This window comes from Etheostoma cragini, chromosome 12, assembly GCF_013103735.1.
Source record: "Etheostoma cragini isolate CJK2018 chromosome 12, CSU_Ecrag_1.0, whole genome shotgun sequence".
Lineage (NCBI taxonomy): Eukaryota > Metazoa > Chordata > Actinopteri > Perciformes > Percidae > Etheostoma > Etheostoma cragini.
The window spans coordinates 7,696,991-7,718,275 of record NC_048418.1 but is presented as its reverse complement, the minus strand read 5'-3'; the positions used below and the strand labels follow the sequence as shown (position 1 = coordinate 7,718,275).

At 40.7% G+C, this 21,285-nt stretch overlaps 1 protein-coding gene across 5 annotated transcripts in view; it reads left to right on the top strand.

The window, feature by feature from the left end:
- tnk2b (tyrosine kinase, non-receptor, 2b) overlaps positions 1 to 21,285 on the top strand; it is a 52,454-nt gene that overhangs the window by 2,627 nt on the left and 28,542 nt on the right. For 2 of the 5 annotated variants that reach the window (XM_034887951.1, XM_034887948.1), the window contains exon 1: positions 18,212 to 19,619. In XM_034887951.1, the coding sequence (XP_034743842.1) occupies positions 19,539 to 19,619 (81 nt within the window). In that variant the 5' untranslated portion in view covers positions 18,212 to 19,538. Of the gene's footprint in view, positions 1 to 5,964; positions 6,246 to 6,345; positions 6,596 to 18,210; positions 19,620 to 21,285 lie in introns of those variants that run through there. The other 3 variants (XM_034887950.1, XM_034887949.1, XM_034887946.1) reach the window with 3 other exon arrangements.

The window sequence follows — 21,285 nt, the reverse complement described above, 5'->3', positions numbered from 1 at the left end:
CTTCCTCTTCTTGTTTTCACTTGCTGTGTGTTATCTCTCTCTCTTCCTCTTCTTGTTTTCACTTGCTGTGTGTTATCTTGTCTTCTTCTCTTTTCTCCCTTCCTCAAAAACTCCTGACACACCTGGTGTTAGATACTTGGCCTGAGGGCAGCGGAACAAAGCTTTCTGCCTCCTACTCTTTAGATTAACCGTCTTAACTCGGCCCCACCTTCTCTGAATCCCACAACACACACACACACACACACACACACACACACACACACACACACACACACACACACACACACACACACACACACACCTATCATGTCATATGCACTACCAGCTTGTAGCAATAAGTCATTATCTAAAGATCTATATATAGTTTTATGTTTAGGATTATTTAAGCCATTAGCACGTAACTGTTTTTTTTATTGGTATAATTAACCTTAATGGTTGCCAGTGTTTGACTATAAACTCAGATTGACCCACTGTCGTCCAAAAGGGTAAATTCCAGGGCACTTTCATACAGTAGACTTTTAATAAATCCGGTAGTTGTTGCAAAATGCCTCAAGACTGGATGATATATATATATATATATATATATATATATATATATATATATATATATATATATATATTTTAAATCGTTTAATGTTTACATTAATCTGTAAAATGAATGTCTAGCTTTCATCTCAATTCAGCCTGGGGCAATCAATTTGAGTGTGTGTCTTTCAGAACCTTGTAGTGTGATGATAACAATTATCGGCTTGCAGTTTGACACAATCAGTATAACACCACAGATGAGGTTGTAAAATGTAAATTGAAGGACATAAATGGACATGCTATCTACCTAATTAGTTGATTTACTGCAGGATATTCAGGACATACTTACATCTAAACGTCCTTCCATTGTTTATATATTTGTATTTCAACATGAAACACTACTCGCCGATAAATTGGAGAATGGACAAATTATTTGACAGTAGATGATGCTAGAAAATATGTAGGATGTAATGTTCATGCCACTGTGTTGAAGCATTTTTTGTTTTTGAAGTGTTACATTTTGGGAATTCATTCAGACTTCCTGCCCTTGAGCCGTCTTCTACAGTAATCCATACAATGGTGTCACGCAAAGGCTGTTATTATACAACAAGCATTGTTCGGCTCTGATACTGTAGTAGGCAGTTGTATGATTTCATTAGATGTGAAAGCTCATGACTTACATAAATACCATAACATACATAACTTTTGCAGGGATTTTGTTCTCTGCGGAAATACACTCAATATCACTGGAGACTGGAGAGAGTAATTTTTAAGTTAAATATTTAAAAAGAATCTGCAAACCTGTGATGAAAGGATACTTTGTCTAGTTTGCATAAGACACTTTGTATATTTGTGGAAAAGCATAACAGATTACATTACATCTATTTAATTGGATTTGGATTGGAAGTGTTATATTTACACAAAGATTCTCCAAATTCTCTACAAGGCAAAACTGTGAAAGGGGTAGTTTTTTCTTTTTTATCTCTCCTTCCTCAAGTGCTTTTGGCATTGTCTCAACTGATCCAAAGGGTCCCGGGTGCTTAATCTGCTGGTCTCAACAATGATGTTTTGAATATTTGTGGTTGCATGCTTTAATTTGTATCAAGAGAGTGTGATTTCCTCTATATCGTGCCCCTCCCTTGACCCCTTACATCACCACAGACTTGAATTTGGCGATAACTACTTCCACTTTTCCCATGCTGGAGCTTGTAAATGTCTGAAAACAATCTCCCTTAGAGCTGTAACAATTCTAAGTATTGCTGTATTGTACAAGTTATTATCTCAGAAATAATTTGCGATTAACAATAAAATTGTCTGTGGCTGGGTTAGCTCAGTTGGTAGACCAAGCACACACATATAGACTGACTTGCAACTACAGGTGGCGTGTCCTCTGGTAGGAATCCATGTAGGATCATAGGATAGCCGCTGTTCTGTGATGCCAAGTGTGCACACGGTTATTGGAAACCTGTTTGATGGCTGAAAACAAAAGTGGGACCCATCTTATTAAAAACATGCTTTTTAAATCAATTGTGGTTACACAGTTATATAATAATTGTTACAGGTGTTTGAAGGGTATATGACCCAGTTTTCAACCTCTTACTTCAACTTAATATGACAGTGTTGGTCTGTGGTGATAGATGTTAACAATAAAACTATTGTAACTGCTCTGAGACCGTATGATTAGAGGTGATTGGACATAAGTCGTAAGAGGGATTGAGAAAAAACTGTGAAAACTGGCATGACGCCCAAAGAGCATTTGGAAATACAGGAATAGTATCAAATGTGGGCAGCACCAACTCCCCCAAAGGGTGTAACAGTTTACAGTGTTGCACCACCTTCCTGCATGAGTAAAATGTAATGACTCAGAGCAATTTAAGCTTTAGTTTATACTGCAAGTCCAAGTCAGTATTTAAGATTAACAGCTGGTGATTGGATGTCAGCGTGACAGTCTTGATGTTTTCCAGCACTGCTTTATGAGGGTAATGTTAACAATAGTACAACGTCAAGACTTGAAGCTGATAGACTCATTTGAGGCCGTGTAAAAAATAGTTTTAAATTACAAAAATCCATAATCTCATTCATAGAGATATGATGTACTCTTTCAGATTTAACTACTAGCTAATTGATAATAAAATATTGTTTATTCTACTGTGCCAAAAACCATTATAAAAACACCATTAGCCACACTGTTGACATCTTCCTTCATTATGATAATCACAAGCAATGTAGTTTATTTTGAGTCAATTTTGAATGTCCTGGGGCTGTAAATACTCACTAGAGTATTTACAGTAACATTGGAATGGTTGTATGACTTTTTTCAAGTTGAATGATGGTCATCTGCCCCCCCCCCCCCCAGCTCCTGTGAGCAGGATGTAGATAGTTTGGTTCTTGAGGAGGGTCTTTTTTGTCTTGCCATCCATTGTTTGTTGGGGGTAAGAAAAAAACACCTTTAAACTGTCACTTCTAGCAAAAGTAAGTTACCAACCAATTAAGTAATTAGGTAATGTCTAAAAAATATATTATAAATGGAACACTGTAATGGAAACTTGTATGGCTAAAAGCACATTAATAACGTTATTGTGATTTCGTCTCCTTCTCTGTCCACTATGTTACACTTATGTACTATAGATGTGTAGGTGTGGGACACAGCAATAATGGTTTCCCCTCCACTGTCTCCTCTGTTGGTGGGAGAAGATCATGTTTCACCTTCCTCCCCTCTTCACAGTGTCTCGTCTTCCTCGGTGCAGCTTTGCTTTGTCCTCAGGAGAGAATAAAGTTGGCCTAGCCTAGTTCATCTCTTATTACCATAGTAGCCTGATTATAGGAGTATTATCATTTAGTGTCCATAGAAACCACATCAAAACTAGCGTTTTGTTACTAAATGGATTTAGAGTTGATTATATTATACATATACTGGATATTAAGTTGTAATGCTATGGTGAAGTTAGTATCATGAGTACGTGTTGTTGGTATTCAAATGGTATAAAACGGTGTGTTTTTGGTACAAAAATGATTTATGGTATAAATGGTTAGCAGAGAAGTTTAAAATCAACACAATCTACGTCAAAGATCATTGTCAGTGTTCAAGAGGTCCTGGTAAACTGAGAATAATGCAAATCAAAACACATATTTTTGGTGAGTGGTGTCATGAATGAAAGGCTTTTCTGTTGACAGTGGAGTGCATGAATCAGCCGTGACTCTGCAATGGAAACGACAAGAGAGGCAGGCTTTCTATTTAATCCGATGAACCCTGCTTAATTATAAGTTTTTTTTAAAGACAAAGAGCTAGGAGATTGGCGAAGAGCTTATTGTACTAATTATGTTTTCGTAATGCTGTAACATGTACAGATGATCTTGTAAGTTTTGCAGTAAACTGGTATCACCAGCCAAAGTTTCATACAGTTGGACAGACTTCATTTAGCATTGTTTCAGACTTAAATTTGCATCATGTAATCTTGATATACAAATGTTGAGTGAAAGGTCGCCATTTTAAGTTGAATACACTCACCATGTCAGTTGCTGACTACTAACAAGGTGCCGACAAGCAAGTCATTTAAACACCAATCACCAGTTGTGCTGCTCAGTGACCAACATTAAATAAATTGTGTTTTAATAAAAACACAACCTAAAAATAGTTACCGCAACCAGTGTTAAATCTTATGTTCAACCAACCCTTCACCCAAGAGCCCAGCATCTTTGACTGGTCACACTGTAATGAAAGAGGACAGAGATGTCATGAAGTGAAGCCAAGACATAAAAACAAATACATGCATCAATCAACATTATTATGGACCTGAACTTTATTACAGCAAACTTATCAAACAGTCAGCGGTCGTTAGTGACCAAGTTGAGAATGGATTCCTTCACCTTGACCTTGTAGTTGGTCATTGTTTACTTTAGGATTTTTTTTTTAGCAGTGGGGGCAGGTCTGTTCGAACAACCCCCCACCCCACTCCACCCCCCCACCACCCCACCCCCCATCTCAGCCCTGCCGCCAAATGTTGTATGTAAGAAATGGAACTGACACTTTGCTGACAAACCAAAGTAATGGCAAATTCATATTTGAACCTACTGATGCTGTAAAATGAGAAGTTAAGGGAAAATAAAGGTTGTTCGAATTCATTCTGAGGGGATCATGTCTCCACCGAATTTCATGACAAGATATTTCACTTGAAACCATAAATGTGAAACCATCTGGTGGTGGAAGAGGAAAAGTCAGAGGATCATCCTCTGACGACCATGAATGTATGTACAAAATGGCATGGCATTCCATCCAACATTTGTTGAGACATAGACTAACTGATTTTTTGTGTATTTAAATCACATTAAATTCAGTCTGAATGCATGCTGGTAAATATAAGGTGAACACTCGGCTACTCGCTGACGCTGGTAGTCATTCTAGTTGTTTATTTGACCTCAGTTAGAGAGCTTCTTTTCTTGTACATTTGTAGTGTTTTAAGCGGCTTCTGTGCTTTACTTAGTGTGTTTTTGCAGTTTATTTTGGGCTTTTCTTAGATTCTCTAGGGACTGGGTGGTGTTTGTTTGTCTTTATGTGCCAGTGTGGGGGCTGCAGCCATAGTGTACCTTCTCCTCCCAGCCCTGGCAACTGACAGAGTTGCGTAACAAATCCGCTGGTGTCTTGTGATGTCGCCCTCCGGCATGCTACAGATTGTTGTCAATAGAAAAAGATGCAGCTTACGGTTTACGGTTTATTGCATGTGTGAATAAATAAATGACATCCCAGTGGCTATGTGTCACCTAAAAGCTGCCAGACTGTCAAGTTTTTGTATTTGTTTATTGTTGATGTAGTCGGTGTGTGTGTTACTGTCCATCGTGCTCGTGTTCCTCAACACACAGTGACATGTAGTCCTTTTTTCCGTATGCAGCGTATGCAGAGAGGAAGAATAGCTTGGTGCTTCTCCTTGTTGTGAGCTTCTCCTCTGACACTGTAGGCTCCAGTCAGCTACTTCCCTAGGTGGTGGGTGGACCGCGTCCTTGTGTGAATTGCATCGATTCATTCATACTGCCTTCTCCTGCACAGGGCCCCTCAGGCATTCCTACCACAGCCCTCAGACCTGTTTGGAACAGCGTTAAGTCAATTCATATCGAACATTGGAAGTTGCTTCCGGTTGTAGCCTACTGTAGGTTATTGATTCAGCAGACAACTGTGAAATAGAGTTTTATGTTTTGTAAGATCTTGAGTTGTTCTCCGAGGTGAATAAACGGTAAATTAATCAAAAATGATCAAATTCATCTGATCATAATGGTTTCACTTTTCAGTTTCACACTGATGAGAAAGTTACTCATCCCTGTGGTTTACTCAGTTCTGGTGATGCAAGCCCTGTGTTTGCTCGTGTGTGAAGTGTACGTGGGTGGATGATTGTTCTCGATGATCTTGTCTTTTCAGTTTTCACTAGTTAGAACTGCTGTCCTGTTTCCTGCGCTTAACTATCAGCCGGTGTCTTCAAACTAAACGTGTGTCTGCACAGGGAGCCCTCAAGGGCAGTCAGATCTCTTTCTTTTGAAACCCTGTAAACCCTTTGCGGGGTCAAGGCTCTGACTCATTCTATCATCACAATATTAGGTCTCTGTGGGTGCACAAAGACCCATTGGTGTTCACATTCAGTCTCTCAGGACAGTAGAGATACAGTACTTTCAGAGGTGTTTATCTGCCGTGTGTTGTCATTTGCACAGGAAAAACAGCAGATCTGCAATTAGAGGTGATGAGGCAAGCTCTCTGTAACGCTTTGTGTAAGGAAATAATATTATACTTAGACCCCATCATACAATAACGCAACCTTTTTTGTTTTGTTTCTTTAGGCAAGTCCTGAAACCTACTCCCGGGTTTGTGTTGACCAATGGATGAGGATGAAATCATGTGAGCGTGTGCTAGCATTGCAGTGCCATGGACCTGTAGCTGGACAAAATCTCACCTCAATAGACTGGGGGCCTTGTCTGCATGTAGTTGACCTTCTGTCATTAACCTGAGAGGAGTCCTTGCTGTACGGTGTCAGAGCGTAGGACTCGGACCAAGAAAGAAATCCTGGATTGTACGGCTTAAATACTGCAGGTAAGAAGAGTGTGGGACAGCAGCGCTGTATCAATGCCATCTATTCTGTTTTCTGATTGTATTGCAACTGGGTGTGACTGTGCTGTGTATGTTTTTGCCATAGTGTACACTGTTTAAACACACAAGTTTGGTTTGCTGTTCTGTCTCAGTGTGTGTGTCAGCTATGCAGACATGAGATCATGCCAAACAGTGACCTTGCTTTCCTCAATGCGGGGAGGGCCACAGACAAGCTCAGTGTAATGAATGGGAACTATTCACCTTTGAAATGCAGACAAGCAAATACGGAGGATGATGTCATCTTGGGTCACACTGTTGGTTTTTTGTGTTTGTGAGTTAAATATATATCAAGGCAGGGTGATGAAGAAAACAGCAAAGGATTCTTTACATCTCACAGGTTTTAATGGTCTTCTTGCAGGTGCACACTTAAAAACAGAAGGTGGATGTGGCTGACCATCTCCTGTTTCATCAGGCTTGTGTTTTTTTATCCAAAAGAGGATCTGTCATGTCTCACATTTGTTAATTTTCTTTTTTGGGGACACAGTCACCAAATAACAATCAGTAGCTGATGAAGTAGAGTAGGAGGAAGTGAGAGTCACACTGGTGGCTTTGCTAGAAACCCCTCTGTTACTCAGTTACAAACAGAACCACAGACAGGATGTCGGCCAGCCAGACACTCCCAAACAGGTGTCTGCAAGCCTCAGTACAAAGAGAACAATAATCAAATGTGTGATTAAAAGCTAAAAATGAGGACTAGTGAGGGAAAAAGACTATGTGAGCGTTTACAGTATGTGTGCATATGAGTGTAGGAACTGGGTCAACACGCCTTTGTGTGAGTGGGTCTGCTCACTGACACTAAATGGCTCTATCATGGGAGCAGGTGGGGTGGCAGCCCTGTTAAAGATACGTATCTCACGGTTAAAGGTAAAGTCAGGCCAGCCAAAATTCCAATTAATATTGAGTGAAGTTATTGGTTGCATTTTAAGCACTAAGGTTTTACATCCAATGACAGTGATGATGTTCACACATACAATTAGACAAAGCACAGGCAATTTACTGATATCTCTGCAGTTGTAGTCTTGAAATAAAATCCTGAGTCCTCTTCAACTGAGAGTAAATGTGGTTGACTACGAGACTAGACTTAGACCTTCAGAAAGTGGTCTTGAGACCTGTCTTAAGACCAAGACCGATCTTCAGTACTACAACAGTGAAGTTTACTGAATTCTTTATTATTAAAATAAGAAATGATGCACCAGCAACTTAGTAAAGAAATCTTCAAAATGAACAAGGATTACAATTCAACGTTTTAAATGCAGCAACAAATTGGGAAAAAATTATACAGGAATTAAAATTCCAGTATATAATGTATATAGTTTATACTCTATATAAACATAGAATTGAATTGAATTGAATAGATCGGCACCATTGTCGGCAGACCCGATCCAGCTATTTGAGTCTGTATCGGCCCGTTATATCGGATATAAGTATTAAGTAGGTGCATCCCCAATTGAGGAATTGATACTTTTACTTAAGTAATTTTACTCAAAACTTCTTCCACCACTGGTTTACTAAAAGTGCATTTGGCGTTAACTGAAAGACATGGTCATACTTAACAACAGACTTTTTCCAGTATGTTTCATGTATCTACTGTGTACATATAGAAAAGGTAATCCAGTAGTTTTACATTTACATTTTAACTGCAAGCACCATTTAGCACATGCTTGTTTAATTAATGTCATCTCTGCTTTGATGGTTTTAATGCATACGCCGAGTCCATTAAATAGCTGAGTACCTTGCTGGACCAGAAGTGCAATTGTACCTGTAAGTCGGCCAGGATCTTTAATGCAAAGAGAAAAATGAAACTATTCTATTCAGGGACAGTCAGTCATTTGGTAATAAAGAGAAGAGACAGTAAGTCCCACGTAGAGAAAAGGCATGCTAATAATTGTGATTTAATCATAGATATAGATTTGTTTTATATCTATGGAAACAGCATTGTTGACATAATGGAATTTATTTACCCACAATTCAGTTCCTAGAAATCTAGGCGACTGGTAAAACAGTCAAATTTAAGATGTTGACAGAGATTTTAAGGATGTTGTATTTTAGGATGGTATATTTTACCTCAAGGTAAAAATGTAGTCTGTCAAAGATAATTGAAAGCAAAGGGGGGCAGAAATGTTGTCCCAAGCCTGTGATGCTCCAAGAATGAATGTGCACTTTGAGTTGCTTATTACTCTCAAATTAATTTAAAAAAAAGTGATTGATGAAAGTAAGGTAGATAGAAGTATGAGGATGGATGGAAAGGGACTAAAAGAGAAAGCGGAGAGGAAGCTCCCAGAATAGCAGCAGCGACCAGTGAGTGTGCTTTTTGTGGAGTGTCTCTTAATGCTTGGAGGGCGTCGGGGCCCCAGACTGACAGAGGAGAAGTCGGAGGAAAGGGAGCCTCTGGGAGTCAAAGTGTATAAGTGTGTGTGTGGGCGTGAGATAGAGAGGACAGTGTTGTTTGAACCCTGAACTCACATCCGGCTATCACGCCACATCTGCCCGTTGCTGACTCCTCATTCACTCTACCTGCTGACCAGATGTCACACACCTCGCTGTCGCTTTCCTTTTTTGGCTTGCTCTTCTTTCACCTTCAGATTCCCCATTATCCTTTCTCTTTTTTTCTCTTCCTCCACACAGACGCACAGGTATTGCATTACCAGCCCCCCTGAGGACTGGCGTGCTGTCTGTCACTTCCGGGTGTATTGTATGCTAGCCATGTTGTTAACGCATCAGATTTCCTGATTAAGTAACCCTGTAACAGATCACCTTGTGACAACTCATAGCCATAGGCTTCACAAAGTTTAAAATTTAAACTCTGCTTTTACATCCAAAAGATGTTTACAGGTCATTAGTCTTGTAGGCACAATCGGATGATGACAATGTCGTCTATAGCAAGCCTAATGGAAAACAAGCCCCGTTTAAAACTGTTAAAGGGGGGTTCAGCTTAATTCCTCTTTTATACAATGCTATCTCGATATATATATATATATATATATATATATATATATATATATATATATATATATATATATATATATATATATATATATATATATATATAGAAGGTAAGGTATATATATAAGGTATATATGTAGAAGGTGGTTATATATATATATAAAACGAGTAGCCTAGCCTATGGCGAGTGGTGGCGACCCACGGGAAAACTTTGGTTTCCCAGTCAGTTCCAGCTGTACAGGCGAGAGAGTGGTGGACAAGATAAGGACTGCATGTTGGCGTTGTTCAGCAGTTATGGCCATGTGAGTGGAAATACATCTGACACGCCACGGCATATCCAATGCCATCACCCAGATGTGCCAATCACTGGAACAAGATAAAAAAAACTGTCTAACTTCTCCCTACAGTGCTTAACCAGCCTTTAGATAAAAATACAAATAGGGCCCAAAAAATCAAGGAAGCTGTTAGAGTTTTGATGTCATCTTTAATGCGCCCATATTCACTTATAGAGGAACCTGGCTGCAAGTATTTGCTGTGTGTACTTGAATCTCGTTACAACATGCCATCTCGTCCACACAGATGAGGCAAACTATAGTCCCTTCCATATACAACCAAACATGGACGTTGATGGAGCACGAGTTGTCAGCTGCACCCTCCGTTTCCCTAACTACTGGTAGTTGGACTTCGCGTGCTACTAAAAGCTATCTCACGCTGACTGCTCATTTTATTGACTTGAGTGGGAGGAAGACGTGGCGGAGTGGAAACCAGGATAGTAAGCCTGTCACACATAATACTTTCTTTTAGCTGTAGTGGGTGAAGGTCTTGTCTAAGTACAATTTTTTGTTTTGTTGTTCTGTTTAATTTGAGCTTTCATAAATAGGAGATGCTGTATTAGCTGATTAACTTTTCTTTACTTTTTTACAGTCTGGAGATGGTGTTGGGTACTTATTGTTTACGGTTTACATCTGACTTTACGTACTTCAGGCTGTTGCAGCTGCCTCAGGGGAGAGACTGTATGACGCTAGGTGGGACAGCACAATTATATAAAAATTGCCTTCTGCATTTTTATTTTTGTTTTTCCCTCCATTGTACCAAACTGTGACGTCTGAACCGAGTTATAAACCAAAACGTGACTTCTGTGGACCGTTCCACCACTAATATGTACACATATGGGTCTTTTTGCTTATCTAAGAATGAATTAAATGTCTTAAAAATAAAGGTATTTTATCACTTTGATTCTAAAACAAAATTCAGTGCTGCCATAAAAAAGTCCTGCTCATAGATTTTCCACAATTGTCCATTACCTTTATAGATATTAAATGAATAGATCTTTCAGTATGAATGGAATGGCAAAATCTTTGACAGTTGGGAAGTTTATATTGTCTTATTATTACACCGTCGTGATGTCTAATCCTACGCTAATCTAAACAAAAAGGCATGCATGAATATGTAATTCAAGTCAGCTGACAAGTTGATCTGCCATGCAGCTACTTTCTGTTTACTTTTGGTCTGACTCAAAGAGACGTATTTGACATTTCTATTGAATTAAAGTTTTAGGAGGCTCATGCTCCTTGCCCCAATCAATGTCATTAGCATGGTCAAAAGTCATAATGGACAAAAATAGAAGAGTAGCACCCAGATTGAAAGATACCAGGATTTCCCTTTAGTGCATGCATGGCCCATGCTGTAAATGATGACCGGCCTATCAAAGAAATGTAGGGTTCACACACACACACACACACACACACACACACACCTGAACACCATGCAGCACAATAATATTTCTGGGTTACAGGCTGTGTGTTTGCTTGATTACGTTGAAAAACAAATCAAGATGGAGACAGATGAGCCTCACTGAATACATTTGTGTTTCAAGGTTGTCTAACCATTGTGTTCCTGTGTGGGGTTTGAGGGATTTGATTGAATTCAATTTGTTGTTTTCCTTTACGATTCTTTTGTTTTTATTGTGTTTTTCTGTAGTAATGCACAGTATATTGAAACAGAGTGTTTTTTACTCCTTATCTTTTTAGTCGCACGCACACACACACACACACACACACACACACACACACGCACACCAATGTAGACAGTGATGATGCAATTTTGCAGTCGTTCTTGCGGGCCTGTGACAGAGCCACATTCTTGCACACCCACACTTACTGTGCCCTGCGTTATCAACACAGAAAACAACAACTAACTTTTTTTCAGTTTGAGGCAGGTGCATGAACATTTTGAGAGCTGGCTTTTTACTTTTTTCATTGCCGAGCTGAAGGATACACGGCGGACTTCTGCATGCCGATATCAGTGGTAGGGAGGGATGTCTCCTTTTTGCAACAACAGAAGCAATTACGTCCGTGGCAGCTGCAGACGGACATTACTGAGAATTTAACTTTTGTTTTTGTTCTGCCTACAATGTCTTTATCTTTATAGAACCAAATTTAAGCTACATGTGAGGTAGAAAAAACAATTTGGACTCCAGTACTTACACCTACCTCATACACATGAATTACTGCTGCTTTTACTGCTAACTGCTTTAAACTCTTTTCTTCTTGCTGCCTCAGGCTGCCCCCATGTGGCCAGATGGAGATATCATTACTTTTATTGTCCAATTTAATACATAGACAATAATTGTAATTAGCACTAGAGTTTGTATTGCCCTATAATAACTTTAAATATTTCACGGGTATGGGTGTATTTTTGCACTACATAGAATGTAGATACAGTATATGTATGTTTTTATATAAATCCGAAACATTATTCGGAGTACAATAACGTATAATGGTAATAAATAATAATACCGTAATAACAGTAAAACTAAAAGTTATCACATATGTAAAACATGAACTTCAAACACTAAATTTTTTGGTTCATAATTAAAATCTGCTTAGAATCTATTTTGATCTACAGTATTTTGTAAAACAGTAACTCACATTGGCGCAACAAGAAAGTCCATAGATGATAATTGAGTCAGTATTTTCAGTGTCATTTCAATGACACACACACACACACACACACACACACACACACACACACACACACACACACACACACACACACACACACACACACCTTGGCATAATGCATGACCAGGCACCCAGATGGCAGTGAAACACAGAGAGGTTTAGCTTCTGATGGTTTCCATACCTCATCACCTGTGACCTTGGCACCAACGCACACACAGATTAAATGAGACAGTAGAAACCTCATCCCGGCCTCCCGTCCCCCTAATTCTGTCCTCTGCTTCCCTGCATGGCTCTGTGTTGCCCCGCAGGCTTAAGATCCCACTCTTAAATCCCACCTGTTTAGCCTGGAGGGACAGGGGAAAGCCAACACCACATACACTTCCGTGCCCCTTCAACACTTCCTAGAAAGACTGCATGAGAGTTAGAGGATTATATAGCAATGAGGTCTATCTCTCTCTGTCACACATTCACACAAACACACACATGCATTCTCTCTTTCATCCGTCTCACACACGCCTCTGTCCACAGTGGATTTGTTCAGCGTGTCTGTCCGCCTGTGATTTAGCCTAAGTGGAAATCTTTCTAAGAAACAGGCGATAAGAAGGGATTTGTTGAGATTAATATTTCTCCTGACAACTCTGTATGAAATATTGTGTTGTATAGTAGATAGTCAGTTAATAGGACGTTTGACTCTGTGCCCAACCATGATTGATCTTAACTGAGCCTGCTGGGCTGGTAACAGGCCATACAAAAAGCTAATAATACAAAGTCCCAATGTGATACTTTTTTATTAATTCACATAAAGTATGGCAATTTGTCTTGGTCAACCGCTCGCTAAGGCAATAGATCTAAAAAGCTTGATGTGATGAGATATGGTGTGTTACTATTTTATGTTGGTTGTACTTTTTTTCAGGAACACAATGAAGACCTATACAATATTTTCAGCAACATCATATTTATGATTGAACCTCTTAGAAAGTTTTTTTCAGCATATGGTGAGGATTTAGAGAAAGAAAAGAGGTTTAGTATATTTAATGAGAGCACGTGGATCAGCAGTCAGGTTTTAGCTCGCTGAAGGAGCTACTGTACCGTTTCTTCACAGTCCACACCCTGACCACAACTGGTGTCTTTACTGTGTCAACATTTTCCCCAGGAGCACTGACCTCAGCACAGTAGCCGTCATTGGTCAATCTTAGCGTCTTTTTCATATTCCAATAGCATGTGTGTTGTCTTTTTACCCTCAGTGAGGTGAAGTCTTTTCCTAAGTCAACAAGATTTGATCTCTGAGCAGAATTTGTGGGTGGGTGTTGCCGCCATGACCTATAAGAAGAAATATGTCATGCACATAGGTGTTTGTAAGTGTCACAGCCCAAATCGGATGTCAACGGATTCATTTAGAGTCCCACCAGAAACAGGTCTGTTGCTCATTTTAAGTTCAGCTACAGCTCAAGAAACAGACTGTGTCATGATGTTAGTATTAGGACTACAACTTATTTATACTTCCACCATATATTGATTATTTTATCTCATATTTAATCATATGAAATCTGGGAAATTGTGAAAAATAGTTAGGTCTTTGGTAGTCTTCCATTGCCAGACCTTCCTCCGCAGCGGAAGGCTACTGTTTTTGTAGGAAGGCTACAAAAAATACGCAGTTAAGCTACACAAACTATGCAGTTTTTGTAGCTTAATTTACCTTAAGTGAACAGCTTCGGAGTCATTGGAATGGTTATATGACTTTTTTCGAGTCGAATGCTGGTTGTTTCCCTCCCCACTAGCGTCTGTGAGCTAAAAAACCACCCTTGCAACTTTGGGCCGGCGATTGCCGGCCTCAGCCCCAGGAAGTATCACGTGATATCAGGTCTAGGGATGTAACGATTGCTTCACGGCAAGCCGAATATCTATTCAGAAGCTGTAGGAGGAGCTCTATAGAGAAACCTGCAAGCAAAAAGTGAGATGAGCAAAGAAATGGCCAAAACTGCTAGGCGCCTCCTTTAAACCAATCACAATCGTCTTGGGCGTCGCTAAGCCCCGGACATTATGACGGTGCCTCAGCAAATAGCTTCAGGGAGGAACTTGTTGTGATGGAACACGTCTGTGTTCAAAAGTTGTTTTTGTCGTGCAACAGAAAACTCAGATCGGACAGATAGTCTAGCTAGCTGGTTTGATTTACCCTGCAGAGATCTGAGGAGAAGTTGGAGAATGCCAACACAAGGAAAGCAGAAGGTGTGGGACATCTCGCCTTAAAATAGGGAAGTCCAACAGAATTTCCAGCGGCAACACACACACACACACACACACACACACACACACACACACACAGACCATAACCTCTTCTTCTGTACTGTTCAGTTACTAGCCTGATTATTTCCACCCTATGAGCCCAACATCAGCAGTAGACATCAGGGATTTCCTCCAGCTCCTGTTCAAAAGCTTACTGCTGTCCCCAAAACCTGTGGTCTACTCACCAACTGTCTTAACAAGGCAGGAGGGACCCAGGAGCAGTCCTTTTAGTCTTTTAGGACTCCCAACGGTCTCTTAAAGGGAGTTTGCGATGTTTGTGCTGGGAACACTATAATGTTACACCCACAGCGTGCCAGCTTGCTGTGCTTCTCCTCGCTCTCCATCACAGGGACAGAGAACGCATTCACATGTTTTAACAGGCTCAGCTTTACCTTCCCCCTGATACAACATGGCTGGTAAAAGAAGCTTCTAGGTTCAAAGGTTGAAGGAGGTTGGTCATTAAAGGGGGTTTCCAGCTTTCTGAAGGCGAGTTTGTGAAATGTGGCGTTTAGTGCAAGCAGAGAGGTCAGTGGAGAAAGCTCCGTGGTGCTCTGAGTAATCGATCTACTGGGAAAAATGAATACCATGTTTAAAGACATATGAAAATGACAAAAAAATAACACATGAATGTGAAATAAGAAAACGTTTAATTGCATTTTTTAAATGGGTCTATTAGAAAATGAATAAAAATTAGCAATAAACAATTATATTAAATAGAAATTGCATAATCCTATTTATTGCCACAGCTCAATTATAAAAACAATGTACTTTCAAACTAAACTGGTAATAACATACACATGTTTCATACATAATCTATTTTTTTTTTTATGTAGTGAATATGTTTTATATTTCTAAAAAGTGTATTTCAGCGCTTGAACTTGAATATTTTACACTTTGAGTTAAATGCAGGTTCAATAAGGAAGATTAAAGATCAGATTAATACATTGATAACACTTTGGGAAATTAGCACCCATCACCAGGGTAGTTTTTCAAAGTGGCGGGTGACTCTGCCTTTGTAAATCAGCCAAAGTGGCGGGTGGAGTGGTTGTTGGTAAATTGGCAGTTGTTACGCACACAGTAGTATCCACAAAGTAAGTCCAATGAGGGGATAAAGGAAAGCGTTATGGCGTTCCACGTTAATTCCTTTTCTTTCTCGTTCGAGGCCGCTGTGTCCAAGTCAAGGCGCAGAGCATGACCTTACCGCATGCTGATACGTTACTAGGCCAGGTAGAGAGAGCTACTGTCATGACAGAGAGAGAGAGACTATCACTACAAATAGGTTGCACCCAAGTGGGTAAAATAGCTTCCCCTTAGGGGCAGCACAGTGCCAAGCCCAATGCTAGTGTCTTTGCTAGTTTAAGACCAAAGCAGTTTCCTGTGCACTACGATTAGCGTGTTTCTGACAGGGTGGGGTGCGTGGCATCACGATGGGGGCTCTCCATCGTGATGGACGATGATATGATATCGTCCATCGGCACATACCTATAGCCTACCTTACAGACGACCAGTCCACGCACTGTACTTACTGTCGAACCTACTTGTCTTCACAAAATGAAAACAATTTGTTCTTTAGAGGAACAGCTAATCTTAAATTAGAGGCCCAGAGTCATCCAAGTCTCATATCAAGTGCACTGCCATACAAAGATGGGACCCCAGGAGCAGAGTTTGACAATAAAGGTTTTCATTTTTTTTTCACATCACTTTTTATTTGCCTATATTAATAAAATATGTATTACTAATACAAAATAATGCACTGAAGCTATTCAAAATATGCTAGTGCATTTGAATTTTTGAATTTTCGGAAAAGGTGGCTGGTAAAAAATATAAGTAGCTGGTAAAATTGGGCATCCACCAGCCACTGTGGCAAAGTTAGTTTCCCAACTTGATAAATTGATAAATAAATTAGAATTTATGGGCAAATAATTGTGGGAGATATTTCCACTGAGCAGCAGTAGCAGTAACCCCACGACAACACAGCTAAGCCCTGCCCCATTTGTCGTGGCCTCAATTGGTCAGTGCGTCCCTTCTCTGTCTGTGTTTCTCTCCACTATTTTCTCCCCTTCTCTACTATCTGTCTCTGTGTAACTTTGCTCTTCAGTGTTGTGCATTTCATATTTACCAAAGTAGCATTGGATTGTGTATACTGTGTGTTACTTTGGTCAGTATTGAGGTCATGTAGTTTGTGATGTTGTGTATTGGATCCCCCTTTGCACGTACTGTATTAAGTGTTCAAACCACCTCTCTGTAATGTCATCAAAATTTAACAGCTTTACAAACGTATAGTATGTACAACAGGGCAGTGTTGTATTGCCTTATATTGTACAGCTGTTGCTCTTTATTTTGTCCATCCCTGAACATGTGCAGCGAGAGTTGGAGTTATGTTAGTGATGCCGTCAAAGTGAGGATGTAAGCCTTTGAGGTTTATACCAGTAAGAATAATTTGGGATTCAGTTGTAAAAGAAGAAGGGGAACAACACAAGGGCTCACCCCAGATACAAGAACACAAATCAATAACAGTAGAGGGAGAAAAGAAGGATTAACCTGTACTAATTCACTTGTTAATGGCAAAGGGAATTTGAACGCAAAAGCTAGCAATGCCCCTAAATATGTAGATATAATCAGCATTATCTCCAGTGGTAAATACAGAAATTCAGGCCTCTGTGTTGCTGGGCATTGTGTCTGCTTACATGCATTAACAGTGTTTCAGTATTAAATAGTATAATATTTGTTAGTAGATTTGTGTGCATGTGCCTTTGTATGTTCACCGTGCAATAATGCGTGCTCACGTGTGACAGCCAGACACTCTAGAGAAGCAGATCCCACAACGGAGCAGGGAAGAGGCGGAGGAATGAGTGCATGTGCAAATGTTGCTCAGCGGACTGCAAATAACCTGCCTGAGGACATTGACCAGAGAGAGAAAGGGAAAGGGAAAGAGAGGGAGAGAGAGAGCGAGAGAGCAAGCGAGAGACTGCAATTGCAATTTTGCTAGTCACAGTACAACTTAGGAAGGACCAAGAGGATAGTGGCGCACACACACACACACACACACACACACACACACACACACACACATTGTTCTTTTATTCTATTTCCCCCTCCATCCAGATGTCCACTCAGCAAGAATCCAGATGGCCTGGATACACATATTGGAGAGGTGCTTTTGACACACACGCAGATCCACAGAGACACACACAAAGCAGCATGGCCATGTTTTTCTCCCTCAGAGGGAGGATTAGCTCCCCCTCCTCTTGCCATCATCACTTCTCCCCCCCCTCCCCTTGTCAGCCTGCCTCACCTTCATTGGCTGCTTCTATCACAACTACCCCTGACTGGATCGATGAGACTACAGGGGAGCGGGGAGGTGGGATGGGTTGATGTTGCCACGGTAATAGAAGAGGCGACCGCTCACATAATCATCGAGCCGGGGCTGAAATGGGAAAAAAAAATAATCAAGTGGAGGGGTGTGGAAAGTGGGTTAGAGGGTGAGGGACTGAAAGGAGGAGAGGAGGGGGAAAACAATAACAACAACAGCCGTGGATTAGGCATCGGCCGAGCAATCAGGAAGTCTATTTAGGACAAAGCATCGTTAAAGATCCTCCCAGGCTTTAGCAGTGATCGTCAGAGCTGAGCTGCCAGTCCGATTGGACAGCTGCTCAATATCTATGGGGAAGCACACAAAGGAAGGAGGAAATAAGTCAGGTGAAAAATCAAGAACTCGCTCCTTCACTGCAGTCATATTTCACTGCTGGCGATGAGTGAGAGGAGGTAAGCTGGCCGGTGTGATGCCCGATGCCAAAATAGAAACGGAGAGAGAGAGGGACATCGCTGGATATGAAGAGCATGCAGCAATAAGGCAGGGCAAACAAGAGCAGAGAGAGAGACAGCAACGATGTGAGAGATAGATTGAGGGTAGAGGTTATTACTGTGGCGCGAGATGGGTCGACAGAAATAGAGTGTGCTGGATTTGTCACCTCCAGTGCCACACCTCGGCTGCATCATCCCAATGCTCCATCCTGGCTGCAGCAGCTTTTACACATGGGATTTGCTTGTCTAGGAGGACAATTAATGAGCAGTAAATTAATTTAGAATGATTGGTTTAACACCTTGGATGCTCTCTGAGGATTTAAGCTCCCGGCATGTGAAAAGGACAAACCGTAGTGTCTTTTATTGAATTGGATTGTCTTCTGTTTTTCTTCAAAAGAGGAAGAATCCCTGCCTGCCCACACAACAAAGCTAAAATAGGGACTATGTTAATTCACCATCAAGAATTACTGTCTGCAGCTTGCCAGAGCTATTTCCATAAAGATAAGCGCCTGTGTTTTTACCGACTGGTCAGTCAGTGAACACAGCCCTGTTATCACTGTGTGAAGATGAAGAACTCATTGTCCGACCATTTTCAAGGAAAGCTGACTCAACCTAAATGAGAAAGACAATGAAGGTGGGCGTATTGGAGGTGGCAGCACAGTTAGACGAATGATTAGAGGTTCTGTGCTCAGCTTCCTGAAATAATGCAGTGCTGTACTGTGAATGACATGCAGAATACTGTACTTGCCTTCTAATGACAGGACAGACCTCAAAGCGGGCCAACTGACCTGAGTGACTGTGCGTGGGTTGCTCACTGACTGGAGCTGTGGCTATTTGAGGAATTTAAGGACACGTAGCCCCAGGCGGGTACTGGTCGGTGTTGGAGCCCCACCATGGGGGAGACAGCAGAATACCAGAGGCTGCAGGAGACGTCAGAGTCTGACTACCAACGCCTGCCAAGCGATGACGAAGAGGTAGACCTCTACACTTTCTTGATTATACTCTGCCACACAGCTGTAGACAAACATGAATGATAGATACATAATTCAGCAGGTATTATGGAAAATGAAAGGGTTTGAGATGATGTAAGGCTTTGTTGTGGTGTTTTCCCAAGGGAAGGCGTATCTTTTATTGAACAGAAAATACATTTTGGACTGCAATACAAGCAATTGGTTAATCAGTAGATTATAGTTGCCATGACACTAATATGTATTTTTTTGGTGTGAGTGGTAGTAAAATAAATAATAAAATGAATGTTGGCTAAATTCAATTTAGTTATTTCAGGTTCAGGGTCCTGGTATTTTGCATGCTGGCTACCTGTCACACTGTCATGATTTACTGATACACTGAATTGTAATACTCCACACCTGTGTTTTCCTACCACTACAAGAAAGTGTGGTGAAAAAGACCTACTAAATATAAATCTGTCCGCGCACACACGCTTTATTGAAGGCCGAATCATGAGGTCATTGATGAGGTGCTGCAGAATGAGCTTGGTGAAAAGCAAACTATGACATTTTATAGCCTCCCACCTCTTCCGCTCACCCCCACGTCCTTTCACAAACCCTGTGACGTACCGTACGGACAGGCCTCGCTGTTCTATTGGCTCGGATGAGATCAGCAATGCCTTTGCCACTATGCTGTCAGTGTTCTGGCCTTTTTTAAATCGTTATTGGTAGTATACTGTCTGGAGGCAGATGTGAAATGTGGCAAAGACAGAAAGGGGATAACATACAAAAAGGGTCATGGCTTGATTTGAAAAGTACACAGCACTACAGTGGTATAGTGGCCAGGCTGGTATTAGCTAATTGCTGATGAATATCGTGAAATTATCAAAAGATTTTAAACCCCGCCTAGCCCTGCTCTCAGTCTGTCCTGGGATTGAGTCCAGCCCTCCGCGACCCTCCATAGGATAAGTGGGTATTACAAATGGACGGGTGCATGAATGTGTAGATCTGTGCAACAGTATAAATAGTATGATTGTCAACTGAGTGCGGCGTTTAGGGTCTGTGTGCTAGTTCAATAGAGTTAAGCCCGTGGACACAGCAGCTGTCCTGGTTTCTGTGGGCTGAATCAGATCACTCTTTTTTTTTTCTTTTTTCTTTTTTTTAAAGCTGCAGCTTTGTGCTAAATACATTTCTAGTTCTAATGCACACAACACTAACACACTGCATGCAGTTGTCTCCATCAGAAACTCTGAGACAAAGATATGTAAGAACAGATGAACCACTAAGAGAGAGAGAAGGAAAAGGAGAGAGGTTGGAGTCCTGTGACTCCCTTCAAATATACATGTACTCAATGTTCTATCAGAGCAATCCTTTAATGTTTAATACAGATCTGGTTCTGATAGACTATGGAGCATGAGGGAATTAGTAAGCTTCAACCTACATTCTACATTGTTGAGCATCTGCAGAAATAAGAAATATTCTCTCATTGTAGCACATATTTGACTAAATATTGGGTTCACACGCTGTTGACTGTCGGTAGGAGGTCAACCATCATTGACCAACATAATTCACTATCACCCTCTTTTCTCCTCTTAACCATCTTTAGGTGATCAAAGAAGAGATTGCTCGGATGGGTGTGTTTTCACGTCGGAGGCGACATTAGGATGTATTAGTGGGGGTTGTTTTGGTTGTC